The 23,918-nt window shown below is 37.1% G+C and overlaps 1 protein-coding gene across 7 annotated transcripts in view; it reads right to left on the bottom strand.

The window, feature by feature from the left end:
* Positions 1 to 23,918, bottom strand: part of PARG (poly(ADP-ribose) glycohydrolase) — a 122,389-nt gene that overhangs the window by 19,376 nt on the left and 79,095 nt on the right. For all 7 annotated transcript variants that reach the window (XM_054502996.2, XM_054502997.2, XM_054502998.2 and 4 more), the window contains 4 exons: positions 22,460 to 22,535; positions 18,123 to 18,270; positions 5,969 to 6,047; positions 4,373 to 4,481 (listed from right to left, as the gene is read on the bottom strand). In XM_054502996.2, the coding sequence (XP_054358971.1) occupies positions 4,373 to 4,481; positions 5,969 to 6,047; positions 18,123 to 18,270; positions 22,460 to 22,535 (412 nt within the window). The remainder of the gene's footprint in view (positions 1 to 4,372; positions 4,482 to 5,968; positions 6,048 to 18,122; positions 18,271 to 22,459; positions 22,536 to 23,918) is intronic.

Here is a 23,918-nt window from a genome sequence, read left to right on the forward strand (position 1 = left end):
TTATGTGAGATTCCTGCTGCTCATAACCAAAATTCTTAAGTCAATTTTAATAGGTAAATGTAACTAGTAAGGGACAAATGCTTTAATTTAGAAGGCCTAAAGTTGTTTGGATTAGTTTCTGATTAAGTTGCCAATGACATTTAACAAAATCATTTACTGCTTTTTCCTTTTTCAGTGAAAGAATTAAAAAACTAATTCCTTGTTAAAATAACACATTTTTTGGAATATATCAGTGAATAAAAGAACACACATTTATCAGATGCCTTCCCATGTGCCAGGCCCTGAACTAGGTGCTTTCTCAAAGTTAGTCCATGTGTTGATAGGCTCTATTACACTTGAGGTATTTCCTTGTCTCACTGGTGGGGAACCCTCAAATTTCCTTGAAAAACTATATCAAACAGAAAAACATATTGAGAAAAGCATTTAACAGGTACCTTGCTCACAGCAGAAGTTTATGATCACAAAACAAGAGTGATTCAGGCATAAGTATGTAGGAGACTATTCCAAAAGCAGAAATATTCTCAATGATTTAAGTTTGAACCATAAAAAGTCTAGAATGTCAGACCTAGTTATAGTAGTCTCTATGTGGAGGATTTACATTTTTAAAAAATGATTTGGCTGGGCGCAGTGCCTCACGCCTGTAATTCCAGCACTTTGGGAGGCCGAAGCGTGCGGATCACCTGAGGTTGGGAGTTCGAGATAAGCCTGACCAACATGGAGAAACCTCGTCTCTATTAAAAATACAAAAATAGCCGGGAGTAGTGGTGCATGCCTGTAATCCCAGCTACTCGGGAGGCTGAGGCAGGAGAATCGCTTGAACCCGGGAGGTGGAGGTTGCAATGAGCCGAGATCATGCCATTGCACTCCAGCCTGGGCAACAAGAGTGAAACTCTGTCTCAAAAAAAAAAAAAAAGATTTGAAGTCAGGGGAGCCTGGATTTGAGCCCTGGTTTGGTCAGTGGCCAGCTATGTGACCTGGCTTGCGACAAATTACTCAACTTCCTAAGAAGTGAACTCACTGTCTCTAAATGAGAGAGAAGAAAAATAGTTATGACTCCCTGAGTGGTTAGGACTAAATTAGACACTGCATTTAAAGCACTAAGTAGAATGCCTCATAGAGAGTAAGCAATCATTTAATGGCAATAATTACTTTTACTATTGTTATCTGTATAATTTGAAAAAAAAATTCCACCTGCATTTGACTGAAAAGAATCTTTTATGAATTATAAATTAGACTTTATTGCATATTGACATGAATAACTGCAGGTTGAAAATGAATGTAGAACTGCATCACTATACATTAAAAATTAACCCATCTGCTTCATATGGCTTCATCTGTCCCAAACTTGATTTGACACTCAATTTACTAGGCTTTATTGAGCACTTGAAGAACATTTAGGAAATATATAACATTTTGTGACATATTGAGTGACTTAAGATAATGTACTTATGTAACTTCTAAAATATTTACCTCAAAAACCTAAATTAACATTGTCTAAGAAGTTATTTAGGCCAGGCGTGGTGGCTCACGCCTGTAATCCCAGCATTTTGGGAGGCCAAGATGGGCAGATCACCTGAGGTCAGGAGTTTGAGACAAACTGGCCAACATGATGAAACTCCATCTCCATTAAAAATACAAAAATTAGCCTAGTGTGGTGGTGCATGCCTCTGGTCCCAGCTACTTGGGGAGGCTGAGGCAGGAGAATCACTTGTACCCAGGAGGCGGAGGTTGCAGTGAACTGAGACCACGCCATTGCACTCCAGCCAGGGCAACGAGTGAAATTCTGTCTCAAAAAAAAAAAAAAAAAAAGTTATTTAATTATCAGTCAAGTCATTTAACAAAATATTTTTGAGACACTTCCATAAGGCAGTGTGACTGACTGCTGCCAACTCCTAATGAAATAAAACTCCTGTTGCCAGGTTACTTAAAGACTTATTCTTTGTATAAAATGCCCCTCATTAAGACTCTATATTCTATAAATAAATGTTCTTCCATGTTGCCAATATTTACAACTAACAACCTATTCACACATATCTTTTAAATTTCTGGTGTCTTTGAGGATGGGCAAACTGAAGGTTGGTGATACACAAGTAAGTGCAGAGAGAATCAACTGGACCTGGCAATTTTAAAAAAGACTTATGCCCAAAGTTACCTTCTTAAAAGATCATAGTTGAGGATAACTTCTAAAAGTGAATGATCCAGTTCTCATAGAAAAGTATATGTGGGAGTATAGAGTTCATTCATAAAATAGGGAAGCTTTCAGTTTGTATTAATGTATTAACTGTGGCTAAACACATTTTGGTTCTACTTTCCTTTTCCATATTTCTCTCCAACAACCTACTGCTTATATAAATGTCCTCTTGACCATGTGACAAATTCACATATACATGTTTAGGTAAGTAGCACCTCATGAAAATTTAAAGATAAATCTTATTCTACTCGATATGCTCTATCCTAAAAACATCATGGTACTGGGGACAACTGCTTTAAGGCAAGAGTTTGGAACATTGAAAATAGGCTTACATTTAAAATGTATCCAATTACTAGTAAAAGATACTTTTCAGGCAGGGCGTTGTGGCTCATGCCTATAATCCCAGCACTTTGGGAGGCCGACGGGGAGGAGATCGCTTGAGCCCAGGAGTTTGAAATTGGCCTGGGCAATATGGTGAAACCCAGTGTATCTAAAAAAGAAAAATTAGCCGGGTGTGATGGTGCACACCTGTACTCCTAGCTACTCAGGAGGCTGAGCCCAGAGAGGTTGAGAGTCTGCAGTGAGCTGTGATCGCGCATGCCACTGCACTCCAGCCTAGGCAACAAAGACCCTGCTTCAAAAAAAAAAAAACAAAAAAAATCTTCAGTACAGGCAAATCTCTGACTTTCAGAGTCAGGTAGGAGAGAACTTTAGAACTGTTGATACACTAAAGGCCAGTCTTTCTGGATAGCTTTTCTGAAGGATTACTTTTTATTTTCATTTTTAAATAAATGATATCTGTTATGTAAGTTCAACTTTAAAAAATAGTGCATTATTCTTCAAACATTTTATAAAATTTGAGAACTCTAAACATTAAAATAATTTTAAAAATTATACATACAAGAACATGTTCAACAATAAATTAGATTCTCCCAAATAGATCAGGATATAAGATACTTAATTATGTTCAAAATATCTACTAAGTTGTAAGTGTAGTAAAAGTCTGTCTAGATCACTGTTATTATTCTCAGAAGTCTGTATAGGAACTGGCACACCATGTATAGCCATGTAAAACCACAAGCCTCATTATCCTAATAATCTCATAACCAAATCCTACTCATGGCAGTGAAAGAATGATTTTCAGAATTGGGTCAGTCTTCTTGGCTGTGTGAATAATTTGTGGAACTAAAGAAAATCTCTAGGCTGGGCACAGTGGCTCACGCCTGTAATCCCAACACTTTGGGAGACTGTAGCGGGCAGGATCGCCTGAGGTCAGGAGTTCGAGACCAGCCTGGCCAACATGGTGAAACACCATCTCTACTAAAAATATAAAAATTAGCTGGGCGTGGTGGCAGGCACTTGTAATCTCAGTTACTTGGAAGGCTGAGGCAGGAGAATCGCTTGAACCTGGGAGGCGGAGGTTGCAGTGAGCCAAGATCATGCCATTGCACTCCAACCTGGGCCACAAAAGCAAAACTCCATCTCAAAAAAAAAAAGAAAAAGAAAAAAAAGAAAATCTCTGCTGAGTGAATAATTTGAGGAACTAAAGAAAATCTCTGCTGTTTTGGGAAGGCCCAAAATCCAGAGAACAGAATCAGCTCTCTACTGTGTAACAGAGTTTATTTATTATGGTTGCCAATACTGAAAATTTGAACAACAGGTATGGCTCATTTTTATACTTTTGTAATAAAAAAGAAAAAAAATGAATATAGTAGGCAGCACTAAGTATTACAGAAAATAATAGATACCATCATAAATCTTACCTAAAATAGAACAACATTTGATTTGGCTTTTTCAGTTTTTCTGTTTTAACCCTGATAGCATACTTTGTAGAGAAAATGTCATTACGCAGGTCTGAGAAAAAAATTTTCAGAGCTCATTTGTTTCTACAATGGTTTTACAATGATAATGTTCCATAGCAGCTAAGGTACTTGATGAGATAAATGCATGTGTGGGGTTTAAAACTAAGCAACAGCCTATCTGGCAACCTTAGCTTTGAATCAAACAATTACAAAATGGAAAGTACATCTTGTACAAGCTGACAGAGCCATTAAATCAGGAGAGCTGTGGGCAGACATACTGACACTGCAAGAATTACCAGAAAGCATTAATTTCAGCATTAATAAAATGAAAGTAAATAGATGACAGCTGCCAGATGAACTAAGAAATAAGGTTACTGGCCTTGTTCAGCTCGCGTCTCATTTTCTCAGGCACAAACTGATCGAGGTAGCGTCTGAAGTGAAGAGCATCGATGGCAACGATCTCAGTGCAGCGCCGCTGCCAGTCGTCCCTGGGACAGGATGGAAAGGGGAGAAAAGATAAGGAACAGGTAGTCGCTCAAATAAAATCCTCTCAGGGGTCAGGTTGCCAAGACTTTAGCTGTGTTAAAATATTAAAAACAAACCAGTGTCTGCAGGTCTGAGCAAAAGGAAAGGAAAGGAAACACCCTTTATTTTTAGATTGAGGCACATACAGTGTGCACTGTCAAGCATTAAAAAGTAAAATGAAAAATTACCCAGAGACAACATAATGACATAGTGTAAACAAGTAAATCATTTATAGTAAGTCTCAGAGGTTAAAGGATTTGGGGGCAAACAAAAGGAATCTAGTTCTTTGTTTTCCTCTAATACTAAGGACATGGCACTTGCATCCTGACAAAAGCTCATTCCTCCTTTGCTTTGAGACATCTGCTTTAAATCACTGGGGTTGTAACATCACTATATACTGTCCAGAAAAAAAAATCCTAAGAAGTATTACAAAAATGTGAAATAATTCAGTGCAGCATTCTACCTACTGTGCTCAATTGCTGACTGTGAGAAACTATTTTTAAAATAACAAAGACATCAAAGCAGACAATACCATGTTGCCTGTGGAAATAGAAAGGACTGGTTGAGATGATAATTTTGGAAACATGTAAAATCCCAAATATTTAATCTCTTTATAAACTTGCATATATTGCTGTGCCAAGCAACTTTTCAAACTGAAAACCAACAATAGAAATCTTCATGCTGGTTTGTAAATAATTATCAGGAATAAACATCTACATAGATGTTTGTTGCAACCATATATTTTAAACAAAATAGAAAGAAAGCAGAGGATGGACTTGAGACATTATGAGGAATAAATTTGCGGCACGTGGGCAAGAGCTGATTCTTTCTGCCACAATGGTTTTCTCATCAAATAACAAACAAAACAAAACAAAAAACCCCACAAGCTTTCAGGTAGCATTTCTGCAAAATTTTTTCTCTGGTTAACTAGAAGTAAGAATGTCAAAGTAGAAGACTATATTTCAAGAAGACACAGGAGACAGGAGCAGCAAAGCACACCGCAGGTTCTGCCATCAACTGGTTTGTGGCATTAGGTCAACTGTCGCAACATAGGTTTCCTCCACCTAATTTCACAGAAAAATTAAAGATAACTTAATAAGTTGGTCAAAGGCTTTAAGCTCTAATTAGAACCTATTCTACTCAGATTTAAACATGGAATTTAACCTCCACGGTTTCTGATTGTAGCTCAGAGGTAAAGAACTGTAGAGAATTCTGTCCCTCTTTGTCTTTGCTTTAGACTTTTGGTTTTATCTTCTCTGTTCTTCCCTTTGGTACAAGAAGATGGTAATAGTGTTTTCAATGCCAATGAACCTGTAATGCTGACTTCTTTTCTTTTTTCTTTTTAAGTTCACTTGCTGAAATACAAGTAGACGGAATGAGAGTGTGTGAGGGTCAGGCCCAAATTCCTTTGCTTTTAGCCATGAAATACTGAAGACAGAAACAGACTCACCTTTCACTCCCATCTTCGTGGCTCCGGGACCAACGATATGTCTCAGCATAGCCTGTGTATTCACTGTACTGCTCAGTACCTGAAACAAACAATCTGTCACTATTAACTTCACACTTAATGGCAAAAACATTCCACCTATCATAACATGGCAAGAATCACTTCTGTTTAGCACTGTACTGAAGGTCTCTCCAGCCAGTGCAGTAAGGCAAGAAAATAAACAAAAAGGCATACAGAATGTAAAAACATAAGTCAAACTGTCCCTATTTGTAGATATCATGATTGTTTACATAGCAAATCCTAAGGAATCACTGAACTAAAGAGAGAGGCCAGGCGCAGTGGCTCATGCCTGTAATCCCAGAGGCGGGTGGATTACCTAAATTCAGAAGTTCAAGACCAGCCTGGCCAACATGGTGAAACCCCACCTCTGCTAAAAATGTAAAAATTAGCCAGGCGTGGTGGTATGTGCCTTTAATCCCAGCTACTGGGGGGCTGAGGCAGGAGAACTGCTTGAACCTGGGAGGCAGAGGTTGCAGTGAACCGAGAGCGTGCCACTGCACTCCAGCGTGGGAGACAGAGCAAGATTCAGTCTCAAAAGAAATAAAAGAAAAGAAAAGAAAGCAGAAATTAAAATAAAGAAAGAGCACATAAGTAAACTTAGATCAGGGGTATGTCTGTATACTAGCAACAAACAATGGGAAAATAAACATTTTTTAAAAATCCATTACCCATAATGTCAAAAAACATAAAATACCTAGGAGTAAATATAACAACAAAGAAGACACTACTGGCCAGGCGCAGTGGCTCACGCCTATAATCCTAGCGCTTTCGGAGTCCGAGGCTGGTGGATCACCTGAGGTCAGAAGTTCGAGACCAGCCTGGCCAACACGGTGAAGCTCTGTCTCTAATAAAAATACAAAAATTAGCTGGGCATTGTGGCGTGTGCCTGTAATCCCAGCTACTCAGGAGCCTGAGGCAGGAGAATCGCTTGAACCCGGGAGGCACAGGTTGCAGTGAGCGGAGATTGTGTCACTTCACTCCAGCCTGGGCCACAGAGCAAGACTCCATCTCAAAAAAAAAAAAAAGACACTAGAAAAAAAAGAAAACTTAAATAGAGACCTGGGAGGCGGAGGTTGCATTGAACTGAGATCACGCCACTGCTCTCCAGCCTGGGTGACAGAGCAAGACTCCATCTCAAAAAAAAAAAACAAAAAAAACCAAAAAACAAAAAACGAACAAACAGTGAAAAAACACCTTCAGGAAAATGTTTAGACAAGACTGGAGAAAAAATATTTGCAAATCAAATATCTGACAAAGGACTTGTGTTCAGATACGTGACGAACTCCTACATGTCTATAGTAAAAACACAACCCAATTTAGAAAAATGGACAGAAGACCTGAATATAAACTTCACACAGGAAGATATACAACTGGCTAACAACCACATAAAATACTGCTCAACATTATTAGTCATCAGAGAAATGCAAATAAAAAAAATCACAGTCAGAAACCACCATACACTCAAAAGAAAGGCTAAAATACAAAAGAATAAAAAAGAATGACAACACTAAATGTTGACAAGGATGGAAAACAAGTGGAAATCTCATTATATATTGCTGGTAGAACATAAATTGGTGTAATAATTTTGGAAAAGAGTTTGGCAATCCCTTGTAAAATTAAACATACACATATCTTTTGACCTACAACTTCCATTCCTAGATATCTACTAAACAAATACTGAAAATGTGTGCTCACAAAAACTGCAAAGAACAATGTTCATAGCAGGTTTCCTTACAATAGATTTGTATCAGTCATTGCTCAACTGGAGAAATGGAACCAGGAGGACATATATATGAAGAGATTTATTGCCAAAAATTGGCCTACACAATTGTGGAGCTGACTAGTCAGGTCCAAAGGGTGCACTGGAACTCTCAGGCATGGGTGAAGTGGCAGTGCACAGAATGAATTTCTTCTTCAGAGAAGCCTCAGCTCTGCTCTTAAGGCCTTCCACCCAACTGAATCAGGCCCACCCAGATTATCGCTTATTTAATGCAAATTGTATTGAATATGGCTAAGCATAGTGGTTCATGCCTGTAATCCCAGCACTCTGGGAGGCCGAGGTGGGGAGATCACTTGAGGTCAGTAGTTTGAGACCAGCCTAGCCAACATGGTGAAACCCTGTCCCTACTAAAAATACAAAAATTAGCTGAACATGGTGGTAGGCACCTGTAATCCCAGCTACTTGGGAGGCAGAGGCAGGGGCATCACTTGAACCCAGGAGGCAGAGGTTGCAGTGAGCCAAGGTCACATCACTGCACTCCAGCCTGGGCAACAGAGTGAGACTTTGTCTCAAAGGAAAAAAAAATGCTTATTGAATGCAATGAGATTAACTCCTTTACTTGTAGACTTTGATCACATCCATAAAATACTTTCACAGCAATACCCGAATTAGTGTTTGACAGAATAACTGGGGGCTGTAGCCTAGCTAAGTAGACATTAAAAAAAAAGACTATCACAAAACTAAAGGTGGAAACAATCCAACTATTGATAAAAAATTAACAAAACATTGGCCACAATCACACAAAGGAATACTCCTTAGTAATAAAAGGGACAGAACCACTGACGCATTAAAAAACATAGATAGATCTCACATTATGCTAAGCAAAAGAAGCAAGATACAGAAGTGTGTATGACATATATTTACATGACATTCTAAAAAAAAGAAAAAAGTAATTTATAATGAAAAGAATAAAAATTACGGTTGTTTCTGGGGTTGGGGACTGACCAGAAAAGGGCTCAAGGGAATTTTCTGAGGTGATAGACGTGTTTTTTTTTTATGTCTTGATAGGGGTGTGGGATATAAAAGCATATCTATTTGCCAAAACTCACCACATTATCCACTTAACATTGTATACTTCAATGTGTGTAAATTTTACTTCAAAAATAAAAGAATGTAAACAAATAATGAACTCTATTTAACAGGTTTACTTTTTGCAGTGGCATGGTTCAGAAGTTCTGAAATCACCTTTTGTATATATTAGGCTTAAACAAATGAGAAAAATTGAAGATATTGGGAGCCACATTCTTCATTGTTGGGGAAGAGAGTCCCAATTATGGAAAGGGGGAAAGACTACAATATAGGCTGTGATGCTGGTTAAGAATGGGAGGTATCAATATAAATTCACAGTTGTGTGTGTGTGTGTGTGTGTGTGTGTGTGTGTGTGTGTAACATATATGTTCTAGTTCAAATCTTGGCTTCCAAAAACTAACTAAAATCCAGGACCACCTGCAGAAATGGCTGATTCCAGAGCTGGTACAGGGAATATACAAGATGAGCCTACAACATCTTTTTGTGCTAAAAAGATGGAGATGCTCAAAGAAGAAAGTGCATTAAAGAATGATGGGCACATGTCAAAGGCACACAACAGTTAACTTGAAGGCATTCCCACTGATGGAATATGGGACAATTTAGCACCAAACAGATAACAGCAATGGATCATAATCCACTGAATACAGTAAGAATGCAAGTGTCTATACTTGCATATATATTAATAAATAATAAATATTAATAAGTATACACAAATAAGGAAAAAATGAAAATCCTTACTTATAGTAGAATGCCAACTACTAAATGTAAAAAGAATGGGAGTTTGAAAAATTAGCAATGACTGCTAAAATTAGTAGGTGAAGGTTTGATAAGGACAAGATGTTTACAGTTTCAAAGTATATAAAATATATAGCGATACATTAATTACAGAATAAAAAAGAATAACCTGACAGTGGAGGAACCTGGTCGACCCAACTTGACCAAGTCATTACACTGGTGTCACAAATATTGGGACAAACTGCTATCACATGTCTCCTCAAAAGATATACTAAATAGAACACAGTATCACTTCAGTGGGATTCCTACCAAAATGAATAACCTGAACCTAATTAGGAAGAAGCAGTGGGCAAACACAAGAAGGACAATCTACAAAATAACTAGCCTATCCACTTTAGAAATACCAAAGTGAACAAACACAAGGAAAGGCTGAGAAATGGTTCCAGTTTAAAGAATACCAAGGTATGAGCCTGGACTAACTGAAGACTGGAAAGAAAGCTACAAAGGTCATAACTGGAATAACAAAATTATATTATAATGTAGATTAACTAACAGTACTGTATCAAATTAAATTTCCTGATTTTGATAACTAACTGTGCTGTGCTGATGTAAGACAGTGTCCTAGTTGTTAGGAAATATACAACAAAGTATTTAGGGATAAAAGGGCACAGTATCTCCAATATATTCCTAAACAATTCAAGAAAAGAAAATAGAGAAAATGATGAAGTAGATGGGACAAAAATGTAAACTGGTGAATCTGAGTAAAGAGTATATGGAAATTCCATGTATTATTCTTAAAACTTTTCTGTGAATCTGAGTAAAGACTATATGGAAATTCCATGTATTATACTTGCAACTATTCTGTAAGTCTGAAATTTCATATATATACACATAAAAACACGTAATATAAGGCCGGGCGGGGTGGCTCATGCCTGTAATCCCAGCACTTTGGGAGGTCGAGGTGGACGGATCACAAGGTCAAGAGATCGAGACCATCATGGCCAACGTGGTGAAACCCCATCTCTACTAAAAATACAAAAATTAGCTGGGCGTGGTGGCATGTACCTGTAGTCCCAGCTATTCAGGAGGCTGAGGCAGGAGACTCACTTGAACCTGGAGGGTGGAGGTTGCAGTAAGCCGAGATTGCGCCACTGCACTCCAGCCTGGTGACAGAGCGAGACTCCGTCTCAAAACAAACAAACAGAAAAACACACAATAAAAACCACGTAATATAAATAAAGCTATGAAAATACTCTATTTTCATATATGATTAAAAATTTCCAGAATCAAAAGTTCCAAGATTTAAACTCAATACTACAGTTTCCAGTCTATTATTTAATATACTGCTTCTAAAAATAATTTGTATTTTAATTATTAGACATTTATCTAGAATTTTGGACAAGATATTCATGCTAAAAATCAAGAAAATAACTAGAAAATTTATGTTATTTCTTTTATGAAGCATTCCTTGACACCATAAGTAGGGTTGATTGTTCTTCCTCCATGCTCCCAAGGTACTTTGCACATAACATTGGTAGAGCACTTAACATATTGAATTGTAATCTGAAAATCAATTGCATTTCCACATAGTAGCAATGAATAATTAAAAACAGAAATTTAAAAAACTTACAACAGCAACAAAATTATGAAATACTTATGGATAAATCTGACAAAACGGGGAAGAATTATACAGTGAAAACTATAAAATACTAATATAAAATACTAATGAGTAAAACTGACATGAATAAACAGAGACATATATCCTAGACGTGTCAAAGACAAAACATTGTTAAGATGTCAATTCCGAGGTGGGCGGATCACCTGAGGTCGGGAGTTTAAGAGCAGCCTGACCAACATGGAGAAACCCCATCTCTACTAAAAATACAAAATTAGCCGGGCATGGTGGCACATGCCTGTAATCCCAGCTACTAGGGAGGCTAAGGCAGGAGAATCGCTTGAACCCGGGAGGCAGAGGTTGCAGTAAGCTGAGATCGCGCCATTGCACTCCATCCTGGGCAACAAGAGTGAAACTCCGTCTCAAAAAAAAAGTCAATTCTCCCCAAACAGATCTACAGATAACCAAACCTCACTGGACATCATTTCATCATCTGAAATTCAGGGTTCTTAATAATTCTTATTTTGTTTACATCATAGAATTCCTTGGGAAACTAAATAAGACAAGTAAAAAATTCATTCAAACCCACAAAGCCATCAGTATTGGTGTCATTAGAAATACATTTTTTAAGGGGGTAGAGAAACCACAGATATGTGATTCTATTTACTCGGGGGTGAAAAGCAACCTGGTCTACTTGCCTGATAGGAACCAAGAGAGCAAGGACCACTCCTTCTTTTCTGTTTTCTGCCTAGCGGTAGACTAGCCTCGTTTTTCCTGTTCATAAAAAGACAAACTGCCTATTCTGATCTGTTAACTCGGAAAACAAATACTTGTTCTGTCTTTTTAAAAGAAAGTGGCTGAAAAATATAAAATATCAATTATCATGTCTCTACTTCATGTTAATATAGTTTCAGTGTTCTTCTCTGAGAGGAACAACTTCATGGGAAATAAAAAATACACATACAAACACTTTTGTACTAAACAAGTTAAACCCTGGGTTTTCTAAGTAGACACCTTTTAACATGCCAACTGTCTCCTTCGAAAAAACTGAATGCCTTTAACTTGTTTAAAATTTAAATTAATGAACTATGATGAAAATATAAAGGTAAACTGGTAACAGCTACTGAGACAGAAGACTGAATGACCTTTGTGATAGTTCTCACTAGGGATGGGCCTTTAAGACTTCATAGTCAAAGACCTTCACTTCAGGAAAAAACTAGAAGGAATCCATTAAAATCTTATGAAGAGTTCATGACCTCTTTATGATTTTTTAGATTTAGTAGTAAGAAACATGGTTATTTTCCCTTATTAGGAATAAGAGTTTGTAATGATCATGGGAAAAAACATTCGGAGATTAAAAAAAATTCTACTTACCAATGGACTGTTCCCTTGGAAAGCAGGTTTATATAAACACCATTTTACCCAAATTTTATTAGCATCATTCAAACAGTAGTGATTATGCAGTAAATAGAAAATTCTTGCTTTTAATTCTAATGATTATTAAAAACTTAGAAAAGACAAGCATAAAAATGTTTAATTTCCAAACATTTTTGGAAAACTCCAACTGAATTTGGACCTTTCCCAATGAGCTGGTGTCTTTGACAGGCACCTCTAGTACTGTAACTCTAGAAGACGTCACCAGTACTATAAGCAATGGTGTCTACTTGTTATCATATCTATCAGCTCTGCTGACATTCGGAAAAGATGTAAAGATTTGTGATGTCTGGGATAATCTGATTCACTAGAGGCAGGTTTTACGTTAAATACAGGAATACTCTGCCCAGTAGGTTTCATGTCTAGGCACCTGGTTTATGTGATCACCAAACAGAAGCAGAAAAACAACTCTCAGAAAACTTAACACCCTTTAGTATTGAAACTATTTTCTGGATGTTGTACAGAAACAAATAAGAGAAGACAAAAAAAAAAGAAAAAATGGGAAGATTGGAATTTTAACTCTTTCCCTCTATCTATACTTACTGAAAGGTTTTTAACTCATGGCTGCCCCAGGCAGGATCGCAACAAACAGAGGGATAACACTGTCTGTATAAAAGTATTTGCCTGTTTGCATGACCTGTTTCATATTCTTTTAAAATAATGATATCAACCAGATGTCCCACAATGATGATAAATTTAATTTATTTCCAATTTCTCAAACTCTTCTACAGATTCAGGCAGCACAGTCACAGCCATTAGCTCACTGAGCTGGATGCATCATTGAAGGAACGGAATTGATCAGGCAGATAGATTGCAGTGCATGGCTAAGAGTCTCCTAAGGAGGGAGATGGCAGAAATCCAGACATCAAATAGATGATGAAATGGCCATTTCCATTAAGGTAACATCACATCACAGATATTAATTAGGAGGCACTATAATAAAGTTAAGTGGATGTGGGGGAAAATGCTGAGTTAAAAGTCACCCAATATGTCCTTAGCCTGAGGTAATTACAGATCTGAAGGTGAGTCATGGATCTGCAATTTTCCATTCATTTTACAATAGCTGCAGGAACGTTTAGAGATTACATAAAAGGAGATTTAGAATCCTTTTTTAGACTGGGGACAAATTATCTTTAAAAAAGAAAATATTGTTATGTTTTCCTTTTAACATTCCTGTTTTATTCCCAAGGAAAATGACATCCTTTATTTACATTAACATTAATGGAGGATGACAACGTACTGACTACTTTCTTCTTCTTTTTTTTTGTTTCTTTTTTTTAAGACGGAGTCTCGCTCTGTCACTCAGGCTGGAGTGCAGTGGCGCAATCCCAGCTCACTGCAAGCTCCGCCTCCTGGGTTCACGCCATTCTCCTGCCTCAGCCTCCCAAGTAGCTGGGACTACAGGCGCCTACCACCAGGCCCAGCTAATTTTTTTTGTATTTTCAGTAGAGACGGGGTTTCACCACGTTAGCCAGGATGGTCTCAATCTCCTGAGCTCATGATCCATCTGCCTCAGCCTCCCAAAGTGCTGAGATTACAGGCGTGAGCCACTGCACCCAGCTAGAATAACAATCTTTTAAAGTATTATTTGATGTACGTAAACGATGAAGACAGTCATATTCCAAACCTGCAGAACTTCCCTACAATAGTATGAGACCAATAGCCAAAGTGCTGGTTACTCAACAATAGGTTTATGCAAGTTTTTTTGTTCTGTAATTCCTTGCAATCTTATCTCCCCTAGTACCTTGCCCAATTATATACTTCCCACGTGCATCCATGATAACTAACAAATGCAGACAGATGGCCAAAATGTGAGTTGAGGAAGTGTTGAGTACAAAAGGAGTTTATCTTTCCATTTCAGTATAATTTGGATCATAATCTCAGAATTCTGGATGCAATACTCCAAGTCACTAACTTCAAATGGCTGACTGAGGTTCTGTCCAGGAAAAAAATTCCTTTGCAGAAGTTCCAATCTTAATTTCCTACATAAACTCAGACAATTTACAATTTTTTATTTTTTGCCTTCACCAAAACAGCAGAATCACAGGGATAAAAATTTACATAGGATGTCTAAATGATATAGAATAACTCATTGAAAGCTCCTTTATCCACGGGTGCTTACAAAAGATAAAAAGATATCAGTAAAAAATGGTGCAGTAAAAACCTCTGAAAACTCTCTCCTCCATGAAAGCAATGGGAACACTGTGATGAGCACTGTGAGAGTCAACTGAAAAGTAGCCAAAGGCTTGCAGCAATCCAGGGAGTGCTTATTCAAGAAAAACCAGCTGAATCTTGGTAAAAACAATAAACTTTGCAGTGTTTTATATGCCTTATTCCCATCCCACTCTCCTAAGCTCCATCTCGGCCTTAAAACCTTCCTGAAACACAGTGAAAATCAGAAGCCATTAGAGGGGGCAAAAGAAAGCTGAAGCTCCTTCAAAGCCCAATTCTCAGAGAACTGTCATTATTTGACCTGTCTGGTGGTCCCCTGGAGGGCCCCGCTCAGAAGGCTGTCTTGACTTTACAGGACTTGGAGCTTGGCCAGTAGGAAAAGCATAATTCTTTTGAGGGTTTGATGAAAACAATTACAGGGATTGTTTAACACTGAGACTTCTTGAGGTGGTGGCAAACAGCTGGGGCAAACAATAGGCTAACCAAAAGCTTCAAAGGAAAAGTTGCAGAATGAGAATGTCCACAAAGGGCTTTGAAAAGTTCTAATATATTAAAACAAGAAGGAATCTAGAGGGCTCATGCGTGCCCATGGCCATACGAATGCTCAGGAAAAACTAGAGAAAGCCCTCAGCTCTCTCCTCTGCCTGACCTTGACAGGAAGTGAAGGCTAAGGCAGAGGCATCAACTGCTTAGTGCAGTGTTGAAGGTAGGCTGCACCTGCACATACAGCCCTTCAACAAAGACTATTAGACTTTGTTGAGACTTATTAGTTTCAGGCATCTAAGGAAATCTGTTCAAGCATTAGCTGACTACTAATCTAACGAGCAGGGACTTCACTGGCCACACACAGAAAGAACACAGACATCACAAAATTAGTTTAGAAAAGTCATTGAAAAAACAGCAAGAAGGATGAACTGTGATGAAAAGAGAAAATCTGATTTCCAGGGTCACATTACATTATTTTAAATGTCCAGTTTTAAATGAAAATTAGAAGACATGGAAAGAAATGAGAAAGTATGGCCCATACTCAAAAAAAAAGCAGTCAGTAGTAACTGCCCCTGAGGAGCCCAGATGTTGGACTTAGTAAACAAAGAATTTACATCAGCTATTTAAAATATACCGAAACAACTAAAGAAAACTATGTCTAGAAAACTAAAGTATAAGAATGATACCTCTCAAATAGAGAATATTAATAAAGGGATAGAAATTATAAAAAATAAACAGAAATTTGTAATTGAAAAGTACAATAACTGAAATAAAAAATTCACCAGTGAGATTGAAAGCAGTTTAGAGCAAGCAGAAAAAACAATCAGTGAACTTGAAGACAGGTCGATTGAGATTGAGCCTGAGGAACAAGAACAAAGAATGAAGAAAAATAAACAGCTTCTGAGACCCGTGGAACATCAAGTGAATCAACAAACACATAATTTGGGAGTCCCAGAAGACGAGGAAAGGGGAAGAACAAACCTTTGAAGAAAAAATGGCCCAACATTTACCAAATATAACAAACATTAGAGAGGTTCAAAAAACTTCAAGTAGGATAAAGTCAAAGAGATCTGCAAGTAGACACACCATATTCAAACCGTTGAAAGTGAAAGAGAATCTTAAAAGCAAAACGTAAGAAAATATACTCTTCTGAAGGTTGTCTGCAAATCTATCTGAGGCACAGTGTGGCTTCAAGATTAGACTTTGGAGTTAGTTTTGTCATGTATGTCTTTGGAGGTAATGCGGTTGGGTACACATTTTATATAACTCATGGGGATGGTTTTTCTCCTATTATAATTTTTGGGAATAACAATAAATGAAATTCTACAACCCAGGTGAGTGTTTAGACCCCTAAACTCATCTCCAAGCAGTAACAGATTCTAAGTGGAAATAAAAAATCCACTTTTGCAGAAAAAAAAAATAGTACCAGCAACTCATGGTGTGTTAACGGCACTTATGTGGGAATATTCTTTTACGTACTTGGATAAAAGACTCAACTTACATATGGTGCCTGATTAAGAGTTTCTTAAGAGATATGAGGTAATCATCATTTTTCTTGATAGCTTATTCACAAGAAAATACTGTTACATAGTGATCTCAGTCTGAAGAAACAAAAAAAATTAAATCTCTGTAACAGACCTAAAGCATACACGTGACTAAATTTCCCCCCTCCTTCTCCCATATTAGCGTAAAGAAATCAAGAACAAGAAGAAACACCAAGATAATCAGACTTTTTTTTTTTTGAGATGGAGTCTTGCTCCGTCGCGCAGGCTGCAGTACAGTGGTGTGATCTCAGCTCACTGCAACCTCTGCCTCCCGGGTTCAAGTGATTATCCTGCCTCAGCCTCCTGAGTAGCTGGGATTACAGGCACCCGCCACCATGCCTGGCTAATTTTTGTATTTTTAGTAGAGACGGGGTTTCATCATGTTGGCCAGGCTGGTCTTGAACTCCTGACCTCAGGTGATCCGTCTGCCTTGGCCTCCCAAAGCGCTAGGATTACAGGCATGAACCATTGCACCTGGCCATGCTAACTGAACTTTTTCTTTTAGGATTCAAAATAGGGTAAACAAAAGGTTACTGATTTCTCTAAATACTGTTCCTGTGCTTCTTATATTTAGACAACGTCTTCATACTAAAGTACAAGAAACCACTTGAAAATTATTTTTAATAGAAACAAATCACTCTCAAATGGAAGAATTACAATAGAATACATACTAGAGGCATATCACTATGTTCTTCTTAAGAGCATTATTATGTCACAAAATTTCAAACTGCCAGACGTGGTGGCTCACGCCTGTAATCCCAGCACTTTGGGAGGCCGAGGCGGGCAGATCACCTGAGGTCAGGAGTTTGAGACCAGCCTGACAATATGGAGAAACCCTGTCTCTACTAAAAACACAAAATTAGCCGGGTGTGGTGACGCATGCCTGTAATCCCAGCTACTCGGGAGGCTGAGGCAGGAGAATCGCTTGAACCTGGGAGGCGGAGGTTGCAGTGAGCCGAGATTGCACCATTGCACTCCAGCCTGGGCAACAACAGCAAAACTCTGTCTCAAAAAAAAAAAAAAAAAAAAAATTCAAACTGTGGGTTAACTGAATAGTTTTTAATACCTGTTCCTTAGATAAAGATGCCACAAAAGAAAGAAAAGGTAAAGATAAGATGTCTTACTTAAGATGAGGAAAATAAGGCTTTAATAATTTCAAAAACTAAGTAAAAATTAATGGATAAAAATATTGGGACTAATGCCCATGGAAGAGAAAAGCTATACTGGGTAGTCTCTAGTCTTCATGACAGATATTCACAGATGGGGAAGACTACCCCATTTTCCAGGCTTCCCAAAACTAACCTGTGATAATTAGACATTCATTGTGATCCAGCACCTCAGTGAAGAGCCGCGAAATAATCAACTCAGGATTGATTAAAAAGCGGATTTCTTCTTGCACAAGTCCTGCACTGGTTACACCACCTCCAACAAAACGATTTGCAAAATCCACCTGTTGGGGAAATGTGGCATATTAAATAATGGTCAAAAATACCTACATATATGATCAAGAAGCACACAGTCTCTAAGCTCTCATCTTTTCCTCTCCCATGAAAATCAACCCCCAAATAAGTAATCTTCCCAGGAAGGGCAGATTATGGTTGCTTAAACTCTTTCCATCTCACTGCAGTTAACATCTCTGCACATTTTCCTGGATCCCAGAACCAGAGAAGCAATCTGGAAAATGCAGCTTTTAGGCAAAATATTATGTATCATACAGACCCTTGTTTATAAACCTATTTGTGTCTCATGGGCCACAAATCAAGGGAGGTCTTTATCTGAGAAGGTTTCAAAGTCATTCTCCCCCATTCACTACTCAATTTCCCTTTATGTATTTCACGTGACTTTAATATAATTAAACTTTTCTTATGTAATATGGTAACCAAACACTTGCCCTAAAGAACTGAAAAGTTTAGTAATCAACTTTTTGGGTAACCTTTTCCAACCTTATTGTAAGAATAAAGAGATCGAATTTTTGTCCTTCTAAATTCAACCCCAAACCCCAAACTACATGAACATTACAAACTATTTTTTTAAAAATATAACTAAGGAAAAAAAGGAAGAAAGAAAACCCAGTATAGCAACAAAGATTCAATCAAAGTAATATTTCCAATTAAGTTGGAAACTCTTAAGCTTTATGTGGAGTAGTATGATGGGATCCCCAAACACCTACTAATAAAGAAGAGTTACACAATCCTCCAGAGAAAGCAAACTAAACTTGCTGGCATTATTTCCGTTTGTCCAGTGTGTCCAGCACTATGCCAGCCTCATGAAGCAGTATGTAAGAAATAGCAACCATCTTTTCCTAAGTGAGACTATCTGAGTTAGATCACACACACACACACACACACACACACACACACACACACACACCTTGTGTATACACAGTCATACACACAAGTAAAATAGAATTTACTAAATACCATGAGGCTTATATTCTTTCAAACTATTTTAAAATATACGATTTCTTAAAACTTCAGTGTTCTCTAAAGCAACTGATACTAAATGACAGTCTGAAGCCTATTTTACAAAATAGTAAAACAATAGTATGAATCGTTTGATATGTAAAAATATATGTCAAAAGACAGAAATTAATAGAAGGCGAAGCAGTCTTCTTTTACCACAGAAGAACTTAGAAAATACTAAAACATACCACTGAGGAGTTCTTCAATTGAGTTACCAGAGAGAATCACATATTTGGATTTGTGTTCTGGAGTACTAAAACCAATGCTAAAAAACCAGAGTAACTTTTTAGCTTATACAGGAAAATAATTTTGGTGAAACCAGTCTGTTGATTAGAATTAGTTACCTACTACATATGAGGTCTATGGGCACTGGGTGATTCGTGGCTTAAACTGTCCAGTTCAACAAATTATTTACTGAATTGTGCTGGGAATCACTGGATACAAAGATGAATAAGATATGTATGGTTCCTGGTCTCACAGCATTTGCAATTTAGATGGTAGTCAGAATGAGCATAAGCAGAATGAGAAGATGATTATTGAAGAGCTTGTTACTATGTATTTGACACTTTCTAATAATACAATTAACTAAAATTAGAGCATGGGAGGAAGATAGGAAAGCTTTACAAGAGGATGTGGCAGCTGACATGCAGGCTGAGGGCATAGCTGCACAAGGACACAGGGCCAAAAAAAACCAAATGTAAATCACTGTATGAGGGGAATGGTAAACAGATTCATTGTGCTTGCCTGCAGTGTAGAGTAGGTGGAGGCTTACAGTTGGTGATGAGGTGGTCTGAGGTCTAGGGAATTTTTACTCAATTTCCCTCTGAAGGTTCTGGGAAAGATTCAAGTAGCACCTGGACCTATGTTTTAGGAAGATAATTCAGGCTAGAGTTTAAAGAATAAATGGAAAACTGTAAAACTAAAAGTAATAAGGCTGGTTAGGTGAGTACTGAATAGTTTATAGAAGCACTACTAGGGCCTCAAACAGGAAAGTGGTAAAGTAAAGGAAAGAGAAGAAACTCAGTAAAGAAATAAAATGGACTGTACTTGAGAACGAAGAGACTGGCTGAGTGCCTAAAAGTATAATGATATTGTGACTACAAATGAGAAACAGACGAGGTTTAAGATTGGCCTAACTTAATTTTTACTGGAATAAGGTATATAACAAAAATAAAAAGATAAGCTCTATCCAACTTATGTACTACTTGATAATGATCATGAAATACATTCAATGTGTATGCTATTGTTTACTCTTTGAATAAAAGGCCCACATTTTTAACTTGAAAGGTGCGCACAGAAATAAAGACACTAAACTCAGTATGCCTCTAAATGCCAGTCTTTTAGAAAACCAAAGTTTTACTACTTAAAAAAGTTCTTAACAATAAAGACCCTCTACAACAGTTGAGAAACCTGTTCCAGCACATGAAAACAAGAATGTGAGTGCATCCTTATTTTTAGCCAGTTATTTTCCAAGTCATTTTAAAGCTACTCATTCAGATTACTCAGCTTCTGAATTATAACTTGATGAAAAGACAGGAATGATAACGCTCCTCAGAGAGGTTTTGTTGTTGTTGCCATTCAGCATAATGTAATTTATATGCTACACAAGGAGCTCTGTAGCATTGCAATTATTCCCCGATCTCCTGCGGAGACATGGCATGGGTAGGGAGAACAATTAATAGCAAGAAGCCCTTACGGTATTCTCTAATCTACCGAGGTCTCACATTTCATCTATAATATATTCCAAGGAAGTGGGGAGGATCTCAACCTTAACTGTTGTTAAATAATTCCTTGTTGAATTGTATTGTAATGAAAGGTCAGCATTCCTGTGGCGCTAACTAGCAGTAACTTTGTTTAGTTTATGTGTATTAAGAATCTCTCAGTTTATCCAAGACTTTAAAGATGGAAAGAACTTCATCAAGAGGGGAATGTGGGGGAAAAAGTGATATTAATTTGAACCAATATTTAAGCATATTTTAAGATTATTTTTTAAACAGAAAAAAGGTATAGGAGTAAATGCAAATTTAAATATGTTTTGTTTTTGTTTTGCTGAAGTTAAGCACAGGAAAAATATTAATTCAGCTATCCTAAGTACTTTTGTTTATAAGCCCAAATAACCACTGGGAGAAGGTGATTTAGAATAAAACATAGTTTGTCTCTCTGAAGATTTTAATTACAAATATGTCCAAATAAAAGGCCATTTAAAAAAGAATCTCAGTTTCATTTAAATAATAACTAGATGTAAATTTTATAGTAAGCATTAAGTTATTCAAACAAATCAGTCCATTTTCAGGCAACTGCTTTCTTTAGATTCTGAACCAACATAAGCATCAAATAAGAATCTAAGAAGAAAAATAAACTATTATCAGTATAAATGAGATGGTATACAAGCTTCTTTCAAAGAAAACTCAGTTTACAATGCTCTTATAAATGGGATAAGAACACAAAACACTAACATTATTAGTGAATTTTAAAGAAGCATTATAAATCAAAAGATTAGGTGAGACATTACTATATTTTAAACATGGGGTTTTTGTTAACCCCCTTCTCCAAAAATACTTTTTAAAGGTAAAGGCAGTAACAGATTATTAACAAAGATTGAGGGGTGGACCAGAATTACCTGCTTTTAACAGGGAAAAGACATAGCAAACAGCTAACAGCTAGCTCACGTGCGTGAAACTGTTACATATGAGAGACAGGCCCTTCTTATTAATCAGTTTTAGATGTCTGCCCCCTCAACCTAAACAAAGCTGTTGGTGGCAGAAAAACATCTCAATCTGGTTATCAACTGGGGCAGAGCAAGAAGAGCCTTTAAGGAAAATGAATAAAAATGCCTGGTGACAGTCTGTCAAGACTATACCCTGGGAACTTCCTCCACTGTCAACCTACTATCAATGTCTGAACCAAGAGGCTGATGCTGTCCAGATCTTGGGATTTTCTGTCAAAGGCTTTTTAGAGAAGCACATATAAGAAACAGAGAGTATACACTGGCAAATAACAACATTACCAAGGCTGTCAAAGTGATCTGTTTGGTGTTTTTCTTCATTCTGCTATCATGCTTCTTTGCATTAAATCAGTTTAGGAGACAAATAAACAGCTTTTCAAATTTCTTTTGCTGTCAGAAGCTTGACAAGAAAAAGTCCTAACCATACACAGACACTACTAAGATTCACCTACCTGTAGCATGCCTCGGCCATTTTCTTCTATGGTCCCTTCGTAAGTGACATGCAATCGTGTCAAGGGTTTTTCACATCTACAATGTAAAAAAACATTCCCTTACTTATTATTTTAATGACAAGTTGTTCACTGTGGACAAATGTGAAAATATAGGTAACTATTCAAAAACTGAAACCACCCCAAATCTCAAAAGTCAGAAACAGATGCCTACTGTTAACATTCTTGCTATTGATCCTCCTTTATTCAAACATGTAAATATACATATTTAAATTAAAATTGGATAACATATTGTTTGAAACCTGCTTTTCCTCTAAATAATATGAAAGTTTTTCTTCTTTAAAACAGTTGAAAAACATTGCAAAATATTAAAAAAATTAAGATCTGTGAAATTTTGTTATGGCTAGAGTTGGCAATCTGAGGAAAAATGTAGAAAAAACTTGGCAATAAATCATATATGATTCTCTTCTGGCTTCCATTTTCTATTTTCACTGTTTGATAACCGTGTGTGTGTGTGTGTGTGTGTGTGTGTGTGTGTGTGTGTGTGTGTGTGTGTGTGTGTGTGTGTGTGTGTGTGTGTGTGTGTCTTGACGAAAATACATGCCACAGAAATTCTGAACAATGGTATTTTTCTACTAATAAGGTTAACAGATAAACCTAGTACCTGTAATTTAGAAGGCATAATTATTTTCTTTCCCTTTCAACCATGGTCACTGAGGTATTTACTTGACTTATGTTATATTAACAACAAATTCCATTGTATTAATAGTATTTGTTAACATTATTTTCCTTATTAGATATTTTTCCCCTGATCACTTACTGAATAAAAAATATAAATGAATGAAACGGAGGAGATCCAAAGTTCTAACTCACATAAGAGTGCCAATAATCTTTTTTGGGAGGGAGGAGATGATTATATTTTTAGAAAATAGTCTAGGAGGTTAGCTGGAAAAGTACTGAGAATTGTTTGATTCCTTCCTGGTTTCAATGAGTTTAAATACATTTCTGGCAAAACTCCAGCCCAACAGGCTGATAGCTTTAACTCAGAAGGTAATTCTGCACAGGTTCTGTCTAAGAGCCTTATTTGTATTAACTCATTTAATCCTCTCAACAACCCTATTACTATCTCCTTTCATAGATGGGGAAACAAAGCACAGAACATCTAAGTAAGCTAACCAAGACTGTGAAATAAAGCAGCAGAGATGTGAAACTAGGTAGACTCACTCAATGGTCCAGGCTCTGAATCAGTATGCTACACTTTTAGAAAAATTACTTTCCTGGTCTCTTGTAGAAAACAGTATCGTAAGTTTGATATATTTTTTTTAACTTCCTTTTTTTGGTCCTACTTTCCTAGCCATTTTATTCAGAGGAAGACCCCTGTAAGCATACTACTAAAAAGATAAAGAAGCATAATCTAAAAATCTCTGGGCTGTCAGTCAGGACTTCAGAATGGGAATTCCAT

This window comes from Pongo pygmaeus, chromosome 8, assembly GCF_028885625.2.
Source record: "Pongo pygmaeus isolate AG05252 chromosome 8, NHGRI_mPonPyg2-v2.0_pri, whole genome shotgun sequence".
Taxonomy (NCBI): domain Eukaryota; kingdom Metazoa; phylum Chordata; class Mammalia; order Primates; family Hominidae; genus Pongo; species Pongo pygmaeus.